Raw genomic sequence first — 23634 nt, 5'->3', positions numbered from 1 at the left:
GTCTGGCCTTAATATTCTTCAGCTGAAAACATTACTGCCTGTCAGGAACATTTAATGAAAATGTCACATGAACAATGTTTATGCCATATTTATTTTATAATCAACATTTCCATAAGAACATAGTCAGCTGAATATGACTGAGTGACACCAGAAATGGGCTTCCCACATTGTACCCACGTGGGGAATGAAACCCAGGTCTTCGACGTGACAAGCCAAAGCTTTAACCACTAGACTACCCCACCGCCCCTCATGCTGTATACATTTGAAATAGCATCGGTAAAAATCATTGTCTTGGTGAAATAACTGACAAATTATTATGGACCAAACATGAATTTGATATAGGATATTTTTCCCAAATATAATAGCCAGTAATTTGGCAAAAACTTTACACAATAAAATCAAGCGATGTTAAAACAATAAAATTATATGTTTTAAGAGTATTATTGTTTCATTCTGGAGTATTGTTTCTTCTTCATGTTATAAAGATCTACAAATTGAGCATACATCAGTTCACAATAATGAACGAGGTATTAGTGGATTAAATGATGACAACATTTATAACACTGAACACAGGCATTATGTTGAAGTAACTTTTTGAAGAAAACTGTTTTGCTTTTTGACCTGAAAGTGATTTATAGATATGATTGAGCAGCCCTTTTCTGAAGTAAAACCAGGTTCTATGGATAGTCAACTTTTTTGGCGTTTCAATGTAGGCATTATCAAGGAAGTGCCTACACCGAAACATCAAAAGAAGTTGACTATCCATAGAACCTGGTTTTACTTCATCTTTGCAACTTCTAATATGCCTCTCAAAGAAACCCTTTTCCGGTTGTATATTTACATGCAATCTTGAGAACTGTTACAAGTCCAGTATTGTGCTATTGTTTTGTTTGACTCTGCTGCTATGGTGATTGTTTTGTATTTTGTGTTTAGTTTTTGCTAATTTGTGCTCAGCACATGTATAACTTATTTTTACTTATATACAAAGATGTTACATTAAATGTGACTGTTTTTGAGCTGTTTATTGTTTCATTTTTGCCTTGATGGATATTAAAAAAATGATGAGGAATCTGGTGTATGTCTGCTGTGATATTGGTCTGTATACCTTTCATCCTTGTGGAGCGGCAAGGGATGGAACGGTAGAATGGATCGAACTGGTGGGGAGCACAGATGTCCCAGATGTTGAGTTCAAACAATGTTAGGTCATTTTAGGTGTGACAGATGTTTGAGGCGGAACATTTCACTGTGCAGTGTTAGGTCCTTGAGGAGTGACAGATGTTTGAAGTGGAACATTTCACTGTGCAGTGTTAGGTCCTTGAGGAGTGACAGATGTTTGAGGTGGAACATTTCACTGTGCAGTGTTAGGTCCTTGAGGAGTGACAGATGTTTAAGGCGGAACAATTCACCGTACAGTGTTAGGTCCTTGAGGTGTAGAGGAACCTATATTCAAAGTTTGAATCCTGTCGTCATATTGTGTTGCTCAAATTGTGTTCTTGAATGCGCCATCTCCTACATGAAGGTGACACATCACGATAGCCCTGAAATACTCTTCAAATAGGCTTTAGGCGGACCCACTCTTGCATCTACATACATATTGGCTATTATAGGTATGATTGTAAAATACTAGCTACCATATGACTAGTGACTGCTATAGGTCCGATAGTGCAATACCAGCTACCATAGGAATACGGATGAGTATATGTCCGACAGTAGAATACTAGCTACTATATGAATACAGTAGTCTGGAAGAGGTCCGACAGTAAAATACTAGCTACTATATGAATACAGTAGTCTGGAAGAGGTCCGACAGTAAAATACTAGCTACTATATGAATACAGTAGTCTGGAAGAGGTCCGACAGTAAAATACTAGCTACTATATGAATACAGTAGTCTGGAAGAGGTCCGACAGTAAAATACTAGCTACTATATGAATAGTAACTAGTATTGCACAAATACAGGACCTTCAGCAATAACACACTGGCAACTTCATATTGGTCAGAGAGTACTACTCTACTTCAGTAATACTGCCTGGTTAATGTGTGAAGCCCATTTCTGGTGTCCCCAGCCGTGATATTCGTAAAACCATACTCACTCACTGACTCACTAAACAGCAAACGATGTACATGTGTGGTGGCTCATCGCAAGCATGTACCGCAAATCGGATAGTAATTTAAAGACACTAGGAACTACTAAGTAACTGAATAGTAACTGGGATAATGAAACACACAAATTTAGGGATAACAACTTCTTGTTGATCGTGACGATTCGATGTAGATTCCTACACCGTTATAAAGCTAAACATTGTACATTACACCAAACCATGATGGTATCAGCATAACTTACTTCATTATGTAAGCATATTTTTCCGGCTACCTGATTGGTCTAGAGGCGGTCATGTGACCTACGACAGGAAGGTATGTTGACTCCAACCCAGGTCCGACCAAAAGTTATATTGACTTGATATTCGTAACTACTCGTGTCATTCCGGCAAGCCGGATGGCGTCTCGTACCCCATTTGTAACTACTCGCCTCTTTCCGTGACCTACAAAAAGACTCGTACCCCTATCGTACGCCATTATTGTCAAGAATCGTGGCAAACCAATCAAATCGCGCGTAGTAAAACGCATTTCGGAGCATGAAAATGGTTGCACCGTTGAAGTTTGAAACTTCGCTAAACTTTGCAAAGCACAATTTAAACATAAACTTTGAGCTAAAGGATCTGAAACTTTAAACACTGAAACATATGTACAAAGGAAATGACTGTATTGCTGTTTTGCCCACGAGATATTGGATATTCTAGGAGCCATGTTTGGAAATTCAGAGTTAAATTGGATACGATTACATGTGTCAACCAAGTCAGCGAGCCTGACCACCCGTTAGTCGCCTCTTACGACAAGCATGGGTTACTTAAGGCCAATTCTAATCTGGATCTTCAGGAGTGTAGAAAATGTGTTGGGTGCTGCACAGCTAATGAGGAACATCAACGTTTCTCGTGTTTTCAAAGGTTTTCAGTCTATTGACAACAACACCCCACCAAAGTATGAAGTGGCATAAATATGTTGGGAGAAATATATTTCTACCCATACCTCTTGTCCCTTGTTCAGATGGGTGACACCAACAGCAGAAACATCCACGTCATCAATATTGTGGTCTGTAAACGTCACCTTCCCTTCTGCCAGCATTAACCTTGATGCCATTATACTGGCGTACATGTTGGTGTTTCTACCCCCAAGCTCCAGCTGCGTCCAGAACATGTAGGTTCCAGAGACTGGTGCTGTGAACCTCCCTGTAGTGCTGTTGTAGCCGGACCCAGCGTTGTAAATGGTGTTATTAAATGTCACTGTCTCCGTAACGCCAGTAGGTGATGGCACTGGAACGTCCGCCTGGAAAGCCACAGTTCTTGTCTTTGATGCTGAAGGGGGAAAATATCAGAAAGATGAGTGAATGAATGAGTTTTGGGTTTATGCCGCTTTTAGCAATATTCAAGCAATATCACGGCGGGGGAGATCAGAACTTGGCTTCACATTGTACCCATGTGGGGAATCGAACCCAGGTCTTCAGCTTGACCAGCGGACCATTAGGGTTCGCCCCCGCCCCCAGGAAGGATGGCCAAATATCTGAATACATGTTTGTTGTTTTATTCATTACCTTGCATTTGGTCTCATTTTATTTCAGCAAATAGAAGACTCTGTTTTCACTGTTGAAGGGACATTTTGAATTATCTGAAATGTGAAGGACAGGGTTCCTCATAGGATTCCACTCAAGGGCTTCTCACGATTGATATTTTTGGAGAGGGAAACTAAATAATAAAAGCCAAAGTTTAAGCATAACTACGATCCATGATTTAAAGAGCTTTCTATTTCAATCACAAACATATCTTTCTGTCTTACCTGGTATAAAGTCTGGAAACATTATTGTCAGATTTAGAGCTGGTTATGTAAATTATAAACCACGAAGATATATGTTACACAAGAGAAAATCTTTTTTAGAATTCGCCCCATTTGCAATAATTTCCTGGTACAATGTTCGTATTAGGATGATCTGACAAAATAACAATCGCCTGTGTTTTGTATTTTAGTCTATGATGTATTTTGACTTTGAATATGTTTTAAAAGACTATCACATCTCTTATGTGTGAGAGAAATACGCCACCTCTCTACTAATCCCATCTGTCAAGAAAGTCTTTTGTCATTAATAACACAGAAACAGTCAAGGTGAGTGAGTTTAGTTTAACGCCGCACTCAACAATATTCCAGCTAAATGGCGGCGGTATGTAAATAATCGAGTCTGGACCAGATAATCCAGTGATCAACAGCATGGCCATCGATCTAGGCAATTGGGATACGATGACATGTGTCAACCAAGCCAGCGAGCCTGACCACCCGATCCCGTTAGTCGCCCCTTATAACAAGCATGGGTTGCTGAAGATCATTTCTAACCCGGACCTTCACGAGTGAACCAAACATGGCAAACATGATTCATTTGGTAGTACTTGGAGCCATGGTCGTATGACGTTAACAAGTGCAGTCATTTTCAAGAATCAAGATAGACAAACAACCAGTATGATAAGTTCTACTTTACCAAGCATCGCCAGCAACTGCTTGTTGTCCAGGGACTGGTTCTGTACAACGTGCAGGTCACCTCTCAAGGTTGTAACTTCAGTGCTGATGATGCTAACGTTCCTTTGTGTTCCCTGCAGACCTGCAGTAGTCGAGTTCATGTCCATCTTTAGTATTTCCAGTTGCTTTGATGTATTCTGTGCCAGCGCCTTAGTTGACTGGAGTTCCGCTGTCAGTTGGCTAAGGTTCCTCTGTGTTATTTGCAGACCTGCAGAAGTTGGTATTTTAGAATTTCCGTTGCCCTGTTTTATGTCATTCAGTTCTGCTTTCACCACGGCGAGTTCATTTGACAACAGGTTCACTTCTGTCTTCAAGGATACCACTTCGGCTGCCTGGGCTTTGTTGGCCTGTACATCTTTCTGAAGGTTTGCAACGGTCTGCTCAAGAAGAGTTACGTGACTTAAGAGGCTTGTGAGATCAGTACTGCCGTCCGGCTTTGTCATAGGCAGGATGAGACCAGAAATAGAATCACTAAGCAAAATGCAAAGCAATAGAATTGCCACAAACATTTTGCATATGTGTTGAAACACGTTTCGTCTGTGAGATGATTTCAGTGCTATTATCTGTACACGGGCAACGCTAATACTAGCCTGGTACGTGGCTGATCAAATTTAAGTGTGACTATCAGAAAAGACACTCCTAGACTACACGTCTTCTAGTAAAGTCTCACATCTGCTGTCTCGGACAGTATCTAGAAGGTTAAATGTGCAAATGCACATCCTGGATACACTAGCTTATCTCTCTACATATTGCTTAGATAAACATATCACGAGGACTTTCTGCAGCCGTCCACACTTTTGGTGACAACACGAAACGTGCGGGAAGCTTCGTACAATCCGGTGAGCAACACAATGAACATCGTTCTACGCAATTTGGATACTATGGCATGAGTCAACCAAGTCAGCGATCACCACCCGATCCCATTAGTTGCCTTTTATGACAAGCATGGGTTACTGAAGACCAATTCTAACCCGGATCTTCACGGATATAAACTCGATGTAGGCTTCGTTCAGAGAGCCTTCCCTAGAAACGCTGTGTTTGCCATGGCTCCTTGTTTGAATACACTCATGTCTGCACAGCCCAGCAATAAGGAACCATCAACAGAATCGTCCTTCAATAGACTGCCACGAGGTGACAAGGAAATGCCTTTCTATTGAGCGTTAAATGAAATCATTCAGAAACGATAAATATACACTACTTTTGCGGATTGGAAGACATGTACAAGTCAAAATGCTGAATGAAAAATGATACATTGTTATAGAAGAAGCGACCTAACCTGAGATGGCCCGCGTAGTAATCGGTAAAATATAAACCTCTGAGTACGCATCACCTTGGTTTTGTGTAAAATGTTACGCACCAGGACCTAGATTTTCGAAGCTCTCTTAGCGCTAAGATAGTCGTAAGTGATGTGCATTAACATAAACTTACGACTATTTTAGCGCTACGAGAGCTGCGAAAATCTAGGCCCAGGGCCCTTATTCTCGAAACGTTCTTAGCCCAAAGAATTCTTAACTTTCATCGTAGCCTGTGTGTTAAGAATGGGCTTAAGAAGTTCGTACGGCTACGAACGTTTCGAGCATAGCTAGTCAGCTCCTTTAAGAAAATTGGGTCTTCAACTCTAGAAGCAGACAGGGACATACCATTTCGAAAGGTCTTCCTACGAATTGGCACATGTGGCGTTTTAGTGATAGTGGTAGATAAATGTTTTCCTTTCTGGACAGCCACAAGCACATAAACAGGATCTGTTGTAGTTGTAAAGGCGAAATATACTTTCAACGTTGAACTATCAGAGTGGAATGTAAAAACCAAATGAGAAACACACAGGTGTTGATCTAGTTGCTGACAACGTCGCATGTATATGTATGTTCTTGCCCTTGGGAAGCCTATCTTAAGCTGTGATGCAAAGTGTCGACATATTTTTATTAAGCAGGTTGGCTTTAGATCAGTTGGATGGCAGCACAGCCTGTGATCTTGATCGCCAAGTTGACTTCAAACCTACCGGTGGCGGTGTGGAAGCCTAGTGGTTAAATCGTTGCCTCGTCACGCCGAAGACCGGGTTCGATCTTTTGTGTGTAAGGAACCTAAGTTCCTGGTTTAAATCCTGACTCATCCTGATCAGGTTTCTGTGACTGCCTAGGTCCCAATCCACAAAGCGTACGGCGACCTGTCGTAACTACTTAGTTTACCATAAGCTTACGAATTTCGTAGCGCTATGAATGCTTTTTGGATCGCGACCCTGTTCCCTAATAGAGTTAACGTATAACACAGGTTTCCTCCCACATCAGCATTACTCGCCAGAAAACAAATCAATTCCCAAGCCAGGTTAAACTAGGCTCACCCACTCGTATTCAATGGTGCGAAAATGACTAAATGACGAGGCTACTTCATTCACTGTTACTGATAACAAGAACTCATGACATAAACTGGTCTACTCTTGTGTGACATCCATAACTATTAATAGTAACTGCTCATACAGTATGATATGTTTTATTTCCTTCAAACGCAACTTGGCATATGTCCTCGAAATTCTCAAAACACTGCACGATGGTGTTTAAGCTCATTCAGCCCCAGTGGCGCAACTCATGACTGACCAGATTAGGATATTATGTGAATCAAAGAGAATCATCATTTGTATTTGAATAAAGTTTTGTTTACTGTGTACAGCAGGTTCTAATTAAAAAATTACTCAGATATAACGTATATTTTAAATATCTGAAGGGATGATGGTTTGGCTGTCCTTCTTTTCCAGTTGACTTGGCTCTATAAAAGGTTAATGGTGAAAGTATGTCTGTATAATCGAGAGGGTCAATAGAATGCTGCAGCTGGTATTGAACAGCATCGTGTCTTCTTTGAGTGGCAAATAGAAGCTGGTATGATGAACAGGAACCAAGGAACGACGTTTTATGGCTAGACAACATCTTTATTACAATGGTTGGGACGTTTCGGTGTAGATGCAAACATCGTTATCAAGCAAGTGATACACAACATGGACAAGGACAATATATACATGGAGGATATTTGAGTACATACAATTAACGAGCTTGATGTACAGTGTTAATAAGTTAGTAATCAGTCCGGTTTCAACAAGACCCCACCAAAGATCTGAGCAGGTGTTGCATAGTAATAGCTTGATTGTTCTGGTATCACACCAACCTCCTCCCACTTGTCCAGATGACGAACAGCTACAGCAGCAACACCAGCTTCCTGTACCCCGACTGACTTGAACACTCCTCCCGACTTCTTCGTAAAGACGAACATGTAGGCATTTTTCGTAAACACTTCCACCTCCAGGTAGAACAAGTATGTTCCAGAAACTGGTGCAGTGAAGGTCCCAGCAGTCATGTTATAGCCAGATCCAGCGTTGATGTCCATACGGTTGAACGTCAGGGGAGCGTACCCAGCACTGCTGGTGCGAGCGTCAGCTGATGGCCTCCACACATGGAATGACACGGTCTTTGATGCTGAAATACAGTACAAAAACAGAAGGGCTCAGTTGACCTACACATCTTTACATTTCTTTGCTATTCTTTCGTGTATTTGAACTTAAGATAACCCAAAATTGTCAGTAATTTCTGAATTAAAATGGGGTGACTCTCTCTCTCTCTCTCTCTCTCTCTCTCTCTCTCTCTCTCTCTCTCTCTCTCTCTCTCTCTCTCTCTCTCTCTCTCTCTCTCTCTCTCTCTCTCTCTCTCTCTCTCTCTCTCTCTCTCTCTCTCTCTCTCTCTCTTTCTCTCTCTCTCTCTCTCTCTGCACTGGGTAGGGATGCCACTTGTGTTTTCAGTGAGGTTACGTCCGCAGCAGCCTGTACATTGCTGGCTTGGAGTGTGGTGACAGTCTGCTGAAGCTGGGCGACGAGTTTTGACAGGGTGGTGAGATCAGTGGCGACCTGCGGCTTCGGCGTGGGCATGATAAGCCCCGACAGAGACCTACTCTGCAAAATACACAGAAACAGAACTGCTACAAACTTGTGCATGGTGTTGAACAGGATTTGTTAGTCATCCGTCTTCAACCGTTTATCTACATAACCTACATCACGAGATGTCACGAGATGTCGCCAGGCAAGACACTCCTACTGCAATTCTTGTAATGTTCCGCATCTGTTGTCTCTCATAACGTAAAGAGAGTTAATATGCACAATGGGAGAAATAGCTTATCTCCCTTTAGTTCGCCATGATATAGGTGACACCACGACAGTCTTAGTCTTCTTCTAGACACACAGGCAAGTTGAGTCGTTTACAAACGTAGTTCATGTTAAAGATAATAGAATACCGTCGAGGTGATCTAGCAGACTTAAATCAAACACATAGTTCCTAATACATGGGCATGTTTGAACTCTACATTCCGACATCCTTTTTTTGAAATAGCAGTTACTATGAACCGAAATATACCTTGACAATAGTATACTTGGACTCTCTATTATCGCGGCACGTGAAAACATCGGCAAGGCGGAAATACCACGTCCTCTGACGGTTGTTTATATATGCAAATTATGTCAACGAGTTCATCGCTCCGTCAAAAGTGATTGTTTCTGCAGAATATCCCGTCTAATCGTAAGTATACTAAAATATCCATTGGTTTGACCACTATCAGGAAGCTGTATTTGCCAAGTGGTCTTCGTCTTGCTTTTGATGCTACTCAGAATGGATTGGCAGTTTACCGTGCAGCCAGACAATATGGTGTGCCTGAGTCAACGCTCAGAGACCGTACACGTGGTAACATCCTTTTGGAGATTTTCTCTGGACCAGACAGACGTTTCAGTTGTGGAGAGGAGGAGGACCTTGTCAGCCATACACCATACATGGCAGGTGTTGGTTAGAGCTACTCCAAGTCAAATGCGCAGTACCTTGCAGCCGACTATGCTCACTCACTTGGTAAGAAGGAAGCAACTAACAAACCACTGAGCGACTGCTGGTTTTATGGATTTATGAGAAGATGGCGTAAAGTCAAACTTGCCAAACCTCAGAAGTTAAGTCTAATGAGAGCACAGTACTCTTCAAGGGTGGTCCTGGACAGTTATTACAAAGAATTGTCAGGTATTCTTTCAGTTCAAAATCTTAAAGACAGACCAGAAAGAATATATAACATTGACGAGACAGGTGTCAACAGAGAGCACTCACACCTAAGGTTGTGTGTCATTCCAACTCTCAGCCCCAGGCAGTAACATCTCCAAGATCATCAACTGTCACAATAATTGGAGGAGGTAACTATATTCCACAATATTTCATATTTCCTGGTAAGAGATGGAAGCAAGATTATTCTGATGGCGAAATGTCTGAAAGTGGATGGTCAAATACCGATGTCTTTTTTAATTATTTGACAAAACACTTTGTGAAACATACAGGGATCATATTTGATGAGCACAAATCCCACACATCAATGATGTTGGTTGACTGGGCTAAATATTATATCGTTTCTCCTCACACCAGTCATGTTAGACAGCCTTTGGATGTTGGTGTATTTGGGCCGTTCAAGTCCATGTATCACAGGGCCTGTCAAAACCACCTACACAGATATCCAGGAATGGAAATATCAAAGTATAATGTTGCACTGCTAACTGCACTTCCATACATGCCATACATGTGCAGAAAGTTTACCTTCTGCTTTCCTGTTGTCTATCCATTTTCAAGATCTAAAGTCCTAGATAATCAGGCACCTTCTGATTTCTACAAAGATCAAAATGACATGGAAAATCATTCAGGAAATGCCACTGAATCACAACCTGAAACAGCAACTTCTTTTCTTCTGCTACTCCTACTGATGTATCCAACAAGCATGATGACAAATGCGATGACTTTTCCAAGGCCAAAACAATGAACAACGACTGATAAGAAACCAACGAAGAAATGTATCCCACCATTCCTTGGAGGAGGTATAATGAAGAAGAACATTGACATTCTGAAGATATCAAATACATCAAAGTCATCACAAATAGTGATCTCCGATTCAAAGATTGTGACTTCTGAAAAACAAAACAAAGTTCAATCAGTCAAGAATCCAAGTCCACAACCAGGTCCATCAGCCCTTTATGTTGTCAGCTCTGATGATGATGATGATGATGATGATGATGATATGATGATGATGAAACCATGTCTATGTCCGAGGATGAATCTAACAACTGCTGTGTCTGTGGAAAATTTTCTCCTCCTGACTTGAAGAACTGTGTCAACCATGTCATAGGTAAGTGGGCACAGTGTGACAAGTGTGGTCACTGGACACACCTTACCTTCTGTACACCCATCAGAGTTGTCAGACAGACTGGGGGATTTCTTTGCCCACACTGTTGGTAATGACTCAAACTGTTTTGTTTTTGTTTTGTTTGTGTGTTGCTGTTGTTTGTCAGTTTTGTTGTTGTTGCTGTTGTTGTGTGGGTTTTTTTTGGTTGTTGTTATTCTTTTGTTTGTTTTGGGGTTTGTTTTGGATTTTAGTGTTTTTTGGGGGGGTTGAGGTTTTTTTGTTTTGTTTTTTTTGTGTGTGGTTTTGGGGGAGGGGGGTTTTTTTACTTTTCAACGATTGCAAAATAAACTTCGACATTTAACCTGCTTTAATGCATTTGGGATATAAATACACATGCGGATGGATAAGATTTGTTACCTGTGGTAAGTAAGTAAACGTCAAAAAAGTGTTTCACATGCATGTGCAGCTTGAAGTCCTTCCCTTCCCGCTTCCCGCGGGACAGGTTGGATCGCCGCGATCGAATTGAACAGATAGTGACTGCATACGACAATATTTACGACAGAAATGAAGATTCAACACCAGTAAGCTAGAAATATCTAAAAAAATACCAAAAATCGGTTGGTGTTCATAATCCTGATAGCGATAACATTAACTACCGCGATAATATATAGAGGGTCCCATGATAAATATCATTTACATAATTACCCGACTAAAATTGTTAGTGTTATGTTAGTGTATATCCGAACGGTAATGTCATCAGTGAAATCATCCGATTTAACAAACGTTGGATTGACGAATCAACTTGACACCTACATACGTTCACACAGGTAAAGGTCCAATTACATGGGAAAGTGTGACTGTCATACTGATTTTACGAAACGAGCGTCAGACATCTTGTGATTCCTGAGTAAGAATCATACCTGAATTCTAACACAAGTTTCGTAAAATAAGTATGCTGTTATACATTATTTCTTTATCCGTTTATCAAGCTTTAGCAAATTCTCATGACGACAGACATCCTTGAAAAAACACAACTGTTAATTATGTCAATCAGAGGTACAGATAATCTGCGTATCTGCGTAAATTACGCTAATATTTATGTGAAAACACAATTCCTTTTAAGTCTATTGCGTACAAGTACGCTTGAATTTTTGTAAATACTCAGTAAATGTCATCTTACATGCGTACACACAAAAATGCCAAATCTTAGCTTGCGTACCGGTGGATAGATAAAATAACTGAGGTATACTGAGAGGTTCTATTTCAGGGCATGAACTTGAAAACTTGCAGTCTTTCTTAGCGTTTCTCATATTACAGATCAAATATAAATAACAAACATTAACATTTAAACTTCATTATATTTTTAAAATTAATGGAAAATGGCAAAATACCCAATTGAATTTGAGTGAGGTGAGTACAATTTATTTGGTTACTCAAAGGAAAATTAGGATACCCAATTGAGATGAACACAAGCGAGTTCATAACTCAATGACTTAAAAAAACTTATCTGGAGCTCTGGTCAATTATCTCCAGCTATGACCTCCTTTTCAACATTATTCCAACGATACGAATGAAGCCTACAAGGCTGTTCGCGATCGGATGTCGTCACCAATACCCAATGCACGTGAATTTATAATGGAACTGGTGAATGCCTACTTCTTGTTAGAATGTTTAACCCGCAAAATTTTGCAAAGATGTTATCAGTGGGGAAGTCCAGCCTTATACCTATTGTTTTCTTAGTTTCTTCAAATGACATTTGCTTTCATTTTTGGCAAATAACCCTGAACCTCTGACGATAGATACATAAGTATATCAGTGTTCACCACGTTCACAACTCCTCCATTGTGCAGTACTTAGTTGAAAAATCAAATGATTTGACAGAAATGAACTCGAACTGATTCTGAGACTAAACATTCAAGCAAATCCACTGAGTTTTGGCGAATCCACATGGTATTGGTTCCGTTTGTCTTAAATATTTACTGTGAATATATATAAAAGGTCCTTCAGTGAAGTATTAAGCATTGTGGCTGATCTTTGAGACAGGGATTTGGTGGTACATGTCCTGGACACATCTCTTTCTACGGATGTTGAAGGGGCTTTTGAAACCAGTACAAAAGAGGAATGGACATGCCTTCGGGTTGACCTTAGAACGATAACATTTCGACGGTGCACTGCTTGGTCTATTCGTGGCACCACTAGCCAATGTCCATGCCATTATAGTCATGCATAGACAATTTGTGTCGAGGAGTATTTAACTTTTTACAAAGCATATATTGTAATGCATTTCCAAGTAAACTGTGTAGCTGAACACATCAGAGACCAATCAAGGGATCAATCATCAAACACATTCTACAAATAATCCTGTAAAAATCTTGCTAAACAAATGTATTCCTTGAAATGAGAAACCAAAACATGAGTCTTATTAACCAATTCAGACAAAGACCTACTTTTCAACCCATCCGAATTTTCTCTTGTGAAAGTGAAAAGAGACACTACAAACAACTATGGTTACACTAAAGTCCAATTACTTGTTTCATAAGAAAATGGGATTTACAAACTGATTTTAATTTTATTGTTTTAAAAATTCTACTTTTTATGTCGAGATTTAGGCAGCATGTCGTTAACTAAGACGTCACATACTGCCCCTTTTTGAAGAAGTCGCACAATGATTCACAATTCATCTGGCTCACTGCGCTTAATAAGTGTATTTTTGTAACTTACAATGTGATTGATATAATATCAAGTCCGTACCCGACCGCCAAACTTTTCTTGCGGCCAAGCCTCGTTTTGAGATTTCCTCAATTTCCAGATTTTCGTTTGTCAGAGCACGCTGTACGACAGAGCACGCTGCTCGACGTGTTTACAAGGATTAGAAGGAGCGTAGTGTTGCAATACACAATTGATTAGATGTATCAAAAATACTGATTAATATTTATATATTCAGTTGAATGAGTTGGTCTCAAAATTCTGAATTTGTTATTGTACTAAGTTGCGCAATAGGACAGAACCCAGTCAACAGGAAACGAGACTGTTTTGACTTGAATCTTATGCGAGTAGGAACCTAAGATCAGGTTTGCATCCCGAATCACCCTGAATATGTTTCCGTGCCATGTTCGAAGGGTTAGTGGTCAACGTTTAGAACATGCCTCATGTATGGCTGTACTCCCACATCGACTTACTACGTTTCAAATCAAGACACACCCGCCAGTACTTAATGGAGCCAAAATGGGCTGCAGAGGTCTAAGGCACTTCAGTTGCATCCCATATCCATGTCACATCTGATTATAAAGGGAGCCATCTTGCTCCTGATAACTGTTTAACTGGTGTAGGCATGTTTCCTCATAAAATATGACTTATTGCTCACACAGTAAAGAACAGCTCATAGCATCTTTCCTGAAACACAGTGAAGTTTGGTTTTAGCTCACTCACAGCGAGGGGTATAACTCTGCCATTACTGACCGAGTTGGTGTCCCGAAAGTATGCCATAATAGGGCCCGTATGTAGGTCACGGCATTTCGCGAGACTTTAATACTTTCGGTGACAAACAACGTTTCATACCTTTTCGAATGCTCTTATGGTTGTCACTTGGCAGTAAGGAGCCGATACTTCTTGCAGGAATTTCCGATCTAACCACCCCTAAACTAGCCAACTATTACGACTGTCAGCAGCTGTGACAGTCAAGCATGGCTGCACACTTGGTCCGGTCTAGTAAAGTCATATTTGGCGGTCGCGTAATTTGGAACCTGAATTGGTTCTTGAATATACGCTTGTCACTTGAACTCTGGTACCGGAAGTAATTTGGCTCCCATCTCGCATAGCGCAAGTTGGCGCGTGCAAAGAGAGCCGGGAACCAGCTTAGTACCGGAAGTAGCGCCTCGCGAGACTTACAGGCCCTATTGATAGCAGTGTGTTTGCCGCATACATCAAAGAGAAACATGATGAAGTATGTGTTTACTATGTTCAGCGATTACACAAATTCTATAGTCTGTTTGCAAGGGGATATGCACATTAAATGAAACACCGAGATCAAGTTCGGTTGGTCTCAGTTAACGTACGTGCATTTGTTTCACTGTTCCAACCGTGGTCCTGTGCTCAAAGCTCAGGTCACAAATCGGTGAAGTTAAGCAGCGTCGAGCTCGGAGAGTCCTTGGATGGGTGACCGTGTTTGGCAGCTTGACTCCTGAGAGTTTCTAGGACTTGAGTCCTGCCCCACAACGAAGCACATGTGACACATGTGGTCCCACCTTAGGCAAGTGAGATTGTTCAAAATTGTCTCTGTTCACCCAGCAGGGTACCCGGTGGGAAAAAGTCATGTGACTATAACCTTCTAGCGCCTAACAGGCAGCTTGGGTTATCCGGGGTAATAATGTGCTGTGCCTTGATTGTTAGCGCTATGAGCATACCTAGTGTGGAGTTTGGCGCTATATAAATGGACACATTATGATTATTAGTCCAACTACTGCGCTTGCCCCCTTGTAATACAAACCAATAATAGCGATATGGATCTATGGTCTTTGTTAAACAACTTTATCCTAAGTTAAATAAAATTCTGAGATTTAAATGTTCAGTTAGCAAGGTAAAATTATGAAGATTCGCAATCTTAATTTCACTTTATATATAATGATCTTTCTTCTGGCCAATACGACATGGTCTTTTGTTGGTTACCCAGCCACGTTGCCATTTCTGGGAACACCATGGCCGATCTTGCTGCTAAGGCAGCACTCAAGAATCTGTGACACCACTTCTTATTCCATACTCTGATTACAAAGCTCTGATTAGATCGTACATCCGTGATCTGATGCAGAAGAAGTGGGACACCCAAGTAGGTATTAATAAATTACATGAAATAAAACCCTATGTTGGTTATACCTACTTGGGTTGTCAGTCCAGATTTGAAGAGGTCATCATGCTACGATGTCGTATTGGTCACACAAGATATACTCATGTATATCTATTGAAAGGCGAGGATCCTCCGTTTTGTATCCCTTGTGATGAGAGAGTCACTGTCAAGCATATCCTGCTTGACTGTGTTGAATTCTCCATCATAAGGGATAAATATTTCAATATCAAACAGTAAAGGACCTTTTTAATAATGTTAATTATCTTTTAATTATTGATTTTTTTAAAAGAGATAGATTTGTTAAATAAATTTTGATATATGTTTTGTAAATAGGTAAGGTTTTATAATTGGTAGTTTTAGATTATCAACTTCGATTGTTAGTGGCTGTATCCTCAAAGGGGGTTAATAAACAGTAAAAATATTGTCCTCCTGAGAGGGTACGTAAGTCCAAAAACGTTTAAGGTCAATTTCGCTCTACCGAACTTTTAATCGTAGCATATTCGTTGTATTAAATTATGGCTTCACTTTCCTACAATCGCCGACGGCTGAAGGGATGGTGTAAATACAACTAGGGTCCATGCAGGTAGCAACAGCACTGTAAGTCCCCATGGTCCCTGGTATGGTGATCTACCTTCAGTTGTTGGCGATCTATAGCCCATTTCTATACTGTATTGTCCTAATTTAAAAACCAATTTTAGAGAGAGATGCTAGTTTTATTTCTTGATACTGTGATATTCTAGATGGTTTTATTGTCCTTCGGTGACAGGTTTTTATAATTTACATGTATTTATGGTGAATTCTAAACTTGTTTTAGTTACGATATGGCTGAAATATTACCGATGTGACTTTAAATTTTAACTCACTCACTCACTTTAAAGTGAAATTCACCGGTACGTTTTCACTGCAAACAGACAATACTCATGTATGACGTTTATTTCAGGTATCTGAAGGGATTGTTTCACAGACAGTCATTCCAAAAGGCTACTTGGAAAATGTCTCATAATCAAAAGAGTATCTCATGCAGCTGATATTGAACAGCTACCTTGCTTTGTTGTATTTTCCAACATTCCAAAGGATCAGTCCGCTGTCAACAACACACCACCGAAGTAATGAGCAGGTGTGGTATAGTAATAGTTCGGCTGCTCTGGTATCACACCAACCTCCTCTCCCTTGTCCTGATGACGAACAGCTACAGCAGAATCACCCGCTTCCTGGTACCCGGCTGACTTGAACAGTCCTCCCGACTTCTTCGTAAAGACGAACATGTAGGCATTTTTCGTAAACACGTCCAGCTCCAGGTAGAACAAGTATGTTCCAGAAACTGGTGCAGTGAAGGTCCCAGCTTCTTCATAAAGACGAAGATTTCAGCGTTCCTCGTTAACACGTCCACCTTTAGGTAGAACAGGTAGGTTCCAGAGACTGGTGCAATGAACGTCCCTGCTGCCATATTGTAACCAGAGCCAACGTTGTTGAGGATATGACTAAAATTCAGGAGAGTGAAAACAAAAGTTGTTTTGTTGGGTTTGTTTGTTTGCTTGTTGTTTTTTTGGGTTTTTGTTGTTGTTGTTGTTTGTTTTTTGTTTTTTTTGGGGGGGTGTTTGTTTGTTTTTTGGTGTGTGTTTTTTATTTTTTTTAAAAAATTTTTGGGGTGTGTGTGTGTGTGTCGGCAATAAGATTAGAAGGGTCGGTCGGGCGGAGAAACACAGAAAATAGAAATGCTGCCCTTATTACAGAAAACACATAATTTTTTATGATCATGAACTTAATATAGCGGAAATGTACATGTAGTGAGTTATTTCTGAATGGATACAGGAGTGGCAAAACCCTTTAAATCGGACATCACCTTTGTCACTGATGTTGCTTCAGATCAGGAAATGCCCTCCAAACATCTACCATAAAACTTCAAAGCGTTGAGTGTTGTAGCCTTGGTGGAATAAATTCTGAGCAAGAATTGGAATACACTCTTTGAAATCTTGGTTAAAAAACATACTCCACTGAACCTCAGAGAACTGTATGCCTCCCATCCTTGGAATATTTGATCACTGGATTGTGTGCTCCATACTCGTTTATTTACAGATCTCCGCCATATACTGAATAATTGCTGAGTGTGACATTAAACAACAAACAAAATCAACATGTGAACGTCAACAGGCGTGGTGTCTACTGCTGTATCAGTCTGAACTAGAACAGGGACATCTGTTTCATATTGGGATCTCTGTCAGGTTAATTACCTCCAATACAGTATGTTATTGACTTCGGGCGGTGGGATAGCCTAGTGGTTAAAGCGTTGGCTCGTCACGCCGAAGGCCCGGGTTCGATTCCCCACATGGGCACAATGTGTTAAGCCCATTTCTGGTGTCCCCCGCCGTGATATTGCCGGAAAATTGCTAAAAGCGGCGTAAAACTAAACTCAGTCAGTCAGTCAGTGTTATTGACTTCTGAATAATTAACATGTTAACTCGATCGATGCTCAAGCTGTTGAACACCGGGTTGTCTGGTCCAGACTCGATGATTATTGACAGACCACCGCCACATGGCTGGAATATTGCTGGGTGCGGCGTAAAACTAAATTCACTCATCCTCTCTCTGCACTAAGTATTAACTTACCAAGCTTAAGGGATGCCACCTGTGTTGTTCAGTGAGGTTATGTCCGCAGCTGCCTGTACATTGCTGGCTTGGAGTGTGGCGACAGTCTGCTGAAGCTGGGTCACGAGTTTTGAGGGGATGGTGAGATCAGTTTTGCAACCTGCGGCTTCGGCGTGGGCATGATAAGCCCCGACAGAGACCTACTCTGCAAAATACACAGAAACAGAACTGCTACAAACTTGTGCATGGTGCTGAACAGGATTTGACAGTCATCCGTCTTCAACCGTTTTATCTACATAACCTACATCACGAGACGTCAAGAGATGTAACGAAATTTGAACTTGATTACCAGACAAGACGCTCCTACTGTCATTCATGTAATGTTCTACATCTGATGTCTCGCATAACGTTAACAGAGATTTTAAAATACACTAGCAAATGTGTCATACGACTCATACGATTCATACGACGTGTTTGAACTTTTGTATTGAAAGGGCGAGAGCTTCGGCAATACACAATTTTGCACCAGTTTCGTATAAGTCGTGTGCCACACTTGAGAGTGTAATAATTCCTTTTTATCCATTTATCCATGTACATTTGTGCAGTAAAAGACGGTAAGCAAGTATGACTGCCCTGTTAATTGACGTCAGGTTCAAACGTTTAATGACGTCACAGACTACGAAATAGACCGCCTCCGTAGTGTAGTGGTTAGAGCGTCCGCCGGAGAGCGGAAGGTCTCGGGTTCGATCCCCGACCGCGTCATACCAAAAGACGTTAAAATATGGTACTTGTTGGTCCCTGCCTGGCGCTCGGCATTAATGGGTACAACAAGGACTGGTCGGCTCGGAGTCAGTATATGTGTCTAAGTGGGGTATTCATGCTTCACTGCGGCATGGTATCTCAGTGGGCTAGCACTATATAACCAGCTCGTCTGGGCTAGTACAAGCAGCCGCACATACATACACACACGCATGCACGTCGTCATATGAACGAAATATTCTCGAGCACGACGTAAAACCCCATTTCAACTCACTTCACCTCACCTCATCTCACCTCACCTCACGAAATACAGAACCAGTCGCTGCTAGGCAAAAGTGATATGTGCACATTGGGAGATAAAGCTGATAGTTATGTGGTGGTCACGGTGTGGTCCTGGTCATAGACCTCAGGTCACAAGTCAGTTAAAGTTAAGCAACGATGGGTGCGAAGAGGTCTTGAATGGTTGACCGCGTTTGGCAGCTTGACTCCTGAGAGTTTCTAGGACTTCAGTCCTGCCCCATAACAAAGCATACGTGATACATGTGGTCTCACCTTAGGCTAGTGAGTTTGTTCAAACTTGCCACTGATCACCCAGCAGAAAACGGTAACCGGTGGGATGTGACTAGTAACCTTCTAGCGCCTTACAGCTTTGGTTATCCGGGGTAATAATAATCAGATTGTGTGTTAGCGTTTTGTGCCTCGTACATGCATGTGGAAAAGGCGCATTACAAAATCACAATTACTATGTGCGCGGACTGCTTTTCTATTGTACTTCACAGAAATGATAAAGAAACACAAATTTAAAAACAAACAATTTCTGGCATGGTTGTGCGTATTTGAAAAACTAGGTTTTCTTTATATAAGCCACTAGTTGGTGGTTAGTGCGTCAGTGTTGTATACGTGCGCAGTGAAGCGGTCATAAAATTAGACGCATTTTCAATCGAAATTTATAGTGTCTAATATGATTGATTGTCCCATTAAATTCGAGTATGTCACGTAGTTATGGGAGAATTAATAACAACTTAGCAGGAAACCAGTGTGTTATTATCTACATAGTATATGACACCATAAATTCAGAATGATAATGCTTCGGTAGCAGTATTGTGAATTATAACAAAATTATCTTGTACACTTTCCTGGTTTTGCATTGCTGCAAAAATCCAGCAGAGACCCTTCACGGCTCATGACTCTCAAATCGTTCTTTGCCTCCATTACTCCATTCTCTTCCCGCAGAGGTTACTTGTCATATCTTCCTACGAACCTCTGTTCTAATACGACCCTTTCATGGTGCGAGTGTTCAGGATTCGTGATTGGTTGCAATCAGATTTAGTTGTGCAATCAGGGACGTTGTTTCAAAAGTGATCATTCGCAAGGCCTCGGTTATTTCCGTATGCTTCGGGAAAACTGGAACCTCTTTCCCTGCGCGATGCGCAAACGTTTCTTATAGACAAAACTCAGTCATGTAAATGGTGGATCGGACAAGCTAGCCATTAAATGTCTTGTGTGTCACATCAGCACACGTTCCTGGCAGAGGAGGGATATTTGTGACCAAACATTTGCTTGTATTAGTCAAGTTGATGTAACACGTGTTCTGATTGGACAGAAAGAAGGGAGATAATTCGTGTTGCGATTTTATGCCGCTAGGGATTTTACGAGAACCGGGAAACATGGCCGTATTAGAACAGAGGTTCGTAGGAAGAAATGACAAGTAACCTCTGTGGGGAGAGAATGCCATTACCCCTGCCAGTTTCCAGTTCAACGGAGTGAAGGAACAAGAGCAAGCAGAAATTGAAAATAAATATCAAATTGCCTGATATTACCATTAAACTGTTGAAGGTTATTTATCGTATCTACAGTCGTTAATGTTAGAATTTTCGTCACATTTATTCTAAAAAAGAAACTTCTGACGAAGCGGATGAATGAATGCATGTGAGATAACTCTGCAAGTATTCCATATGGTGGACATGTGATTCAATAAGTATATTTAGAGTTACCTCCCCTGTTCCTTCACTTCGTTGAACCGGAAGCTGTCAGGTATAATGGAGGCGAAGAGCGATTTGATATGCCACGAGTGGTGTTTAAAATGTTGAATGAAATATGCACATGGTATACAATCCCTACCCATATGAGAGCACAACCCTGTGAGGAAATGGGTGTCTACCTTTGATGGTGGCGATATTTTATTTTGACAGTAAAATATTTTTCGAACCGAAGCGTGGGATGTACGTTGCCAATCTTTGCTCGCTTCGCTGGCATATAGGAAGACTGGTATTCTCTCTCTGTTGCGCAGCTCTATTTGCGCTACAGTTTTATTGTGCTTCAGCAAACTGTTGTATTTGTTTGTTGTTTAACGTCTAACTCAGCAATATTCCAGCTACACGACGGCGGTCTGTATCCCGATCCCATTGCTTTCACTCACCGGTTTGACCTGTGAAGATCGAGGTTAGAATATTGATCTTCAGCAACCCATGCTTGTCGTAAGAGGCAACTAACGGGATCGGGTGGTCAGGCTCGCTGGCTTGGTTGACACATGTCATCGGTTCCCAATTGCGCAGATCGACGCTCATGCATTTGATCACTGGATTGTCTGGTCCAGACTCGATTATTTACAGACCGCCGCCATGTAACTGGAATATTGGTGAGTGTGGCGTAAAACTAAACTCACTGACTTACTCACCCACCGGTTTGCCTGGTCCAGATTCGACTGTTATGCGCATGGTGATGTAGCTGAGTGTGACGTTACTTGTTTGAAATATGACCTTATTTACGCGAGTGATTGAGAGAGTGAGTTTTATTTACACCGCTCTTAGCAATATTCCAGCAATATCACGGCGGGGGGACACCAGAAATGGGCTTCACTCACTGTACCCATGTGGGTAATCGAACCCGGGTCTTCGGCGTGACGAGCGAACGCTTTAACAGTGTATGAAATAAGCCAAAAATCCAGCCAGACATCAGTGCTGGTAAGCTCAAAATGTTACCAGCCCAAAATGGATTTATTCAGACCAAATATGGTGAATTTATTCAGATGTATGGAACATTTAAAAAATTTACCAGACCATCGGGCTGGCTAGCTGTAAATGTAGACCGTCCGTCAGAAATCTAGACCGTCTCGGGCGGTCGGACGGGCCATATTTCATACACTGGCTTTAACCACTAGGTCACATGCAACGTAAAACACAACTTTGCAGATTCTGATTCCTTTCGGTATGGACTTACCGTAACAAATCATCAAAAATGCAAATTCAACTTATAAAGTTGAAAAATAACGCGATGAAAAAACCGCGCGAAATCGTAGTTCAAACGATTCACTAACTTTCCCCCAGCGCTTGGGGGAATTGAAGTGGTTTCAACAGCTGTGCTGCGCTCATAGCACATGCGCAGTGAAATAGGTTCGCGGAGCTTGGAAGCGGGTTGTCCGGTGAATATTCGGTGAAGGCTTTGGTGTGAGCTATTTTTCTAATGTTTTGTTGATATTTCACAGGCGCGAGCTTTTTATATGTTATTACAGTAGATTACCGATTTAACTGTTTATATAATTTCATTTGTCTTTTTCACCACACGTTCTTCTTACCGAGTCACTTTCTCAGTTCGATACTTAAAAGCAATGTCATTATTTAGCGTCGACAGAATTTCTAACTGTGATATAGATATGTCGTTGTCACAGACAAAACTCAAAGTCAGTTTTATTGGCACCTATATGTCTGCCTGCCCGTCTGCTAATGACAATATTCAACACACAATTTCAATCACTTACCACATGCAATTTGAACTTAACACCAATGAGGCTATACACCATAAACAAAATGCATTGATTTATGGCCCGAGTTCGATCTCTGTCACATTATGTAATTACACAGACAGGCAGGTGTGATACTTGTACACATGACATGTTATGATGTCTGTTGATTGCAAAATTTTATACACAAAAAATTAGCATGTATTTACAAAACCCAACATCCCTATATATACACACAATCAGCCGTGACGGCATCTGCAAATGAACCAGCCGTTACACTTGAGTGCACACCCACCCGCTCTGACTGGGTTCGGTATCCCGGTTGCTTCGTTTCTTGGGAAGTAAACCCAAGTACAAAATATTGCACTTTTGATTTGCAATTGTACGCTTATAATTTTGTTTTTATGTTTTTTCATAACCAGCAATGCATATTATATGTCATGAATAAATGATAATTGTGTTTTAATTATGTTTGATTGTTTGGTTGCATGTGACCTTTAAGTAATATCACAGGAACCCAACAACCACCAACACCAATAACAAATATGAATGCCACAAGAGCAATACAAAACAATCTAATCAGGGAGTTGTACAGTGTCACATATTGTACTTGATCTATGACACTTTTACAAGTTGGGAGAACGTTCCTCACGGCGGGACCAGCCGTGATAACGAGGTACCCTTTATAACGCTAAGAGAAAATTGTTATATTTTTCGTATCTTCACCCGAAAAGATTTGTACTGACGTTAAACCGAAACATACTTTGACAGACATTTATTGAAGCGGCCAAGAAAGCGGAAGTATTAAATTCATAGATTTGCTGTTTAATGAAGTGAGTCCAAATTATTCAGCGCATATGTCGTTCCTTCGCATTGCGTTGTTGCAGAATTTGAGGACACACGTAACAGTTGCTTG

The 23634-nt window shown here is 41.0% G+C and overlaps 2 protein-coding genes across 2 annotated transcripts; both read right to left on the bottom strand.

Moving 5' to 3' along the window:
* Positions 1-2993: 2993 nt before the first annotated feature.
* Positions 2994-5283, bottom strand: LOC124252800 (caprin-2-like). The gene is made up of 2 exons (XM_046686468.1): positions 4583-5283; positions 2994-3413 (listed from the first exon to the last, which is right to left on the bottom strand). The coding sequence occupies exons 1-2, from the start codon at positions 5127-5129 to the stop codon at positions 3010-3012; spliced, it is 951 nt and encodes a 316-aa protein (XP_046542424.1). The 5' UTR covers positions 5130-5283; the 3' UTR covers positions 2994-3009.
* Positions 5284-7519: 2236 nt separating this feature from the next.
* LOC124252777 lies at positions 7520-17658 on the bottom strand. Its single transcript, XM_046686434.1, has 5 exons — positions 17625-17658; positions 16734-16955; positions 10475-10579; positions 8379-8497; positions 7520-8091 (listed from the first exon to the last, which is right to left on the bottom strand). The coding sequence occupies exons 1-5, from the start codon at positions 17656-17658 to the stop codon at positions 7690-7692; spliced, it is 882 nt and encodes a 293-aa protein (XP_046542390.1). The 3' UTR covers positions 7520-7689.
* Between the last annotated feature and the right edge of the window lie 5976 nt (positions 17659-23634).

This window comes from Haliotis rubra, unplaced genomic scaffold (assembly GCF_003918875.1).
Source record: "Haliotis rubra isolate DU_JTF1 unplaced genomic scaffold, ASM391887v1 Scf524, whole genome shotgun sequence".
In the NCBI taxonomy this organism is placed as follows: Eukaryota; Metazoa; Mollusca; class Gastropoda; order Lepetellida; family Haliotidae; genus Haliotis; species Haliotis rubra.
The sequence above is the reverse complement of the archived record's forward strand: the minus strand, read 5'-3'. Positions and strand labels throughout refer to the sequence as shown.

Excerpts from the sequence above, each read along its gene's own strand:
- LOC124252777 (XM_046686434.1), bottom strand. The coding sequence starts at position 17,658 with ATGGGAGGCATACAGTTCTCTGAGGTTCAGTGGA. Across the intron at positions 16,956-17,624 it reads GTTCTCTGAGGTTCAGTGGA|TTTCTGGAACATACTTGTTC; the intron begins GTATGTTTTTTA and ends TCACTGCACCAG. Across the intron at positions 8,498-10,474 it reads TATACCTCCTCCAAGGAATG|GATCTCACCACCCTGTCAAA; the intron begins GTGGGATACATT and ends CAGGTCGCCACT.
- LOC124252800 (XM_046686468.1), bottom strand. The coding sequence starts at position 5,129 with ATGTTTGTGGCAATTCTATTGCTTTGCATTTTGCTTAGTGATTCTATT. Across the intron at positions 3,414-4,582 it reads GCAGTTGCTGGCGATGCTTG|CATCAAAGACAAGAACTGTG; the intron begins GTAAAGTAGAAC and ends TTCCCCCTTCAG.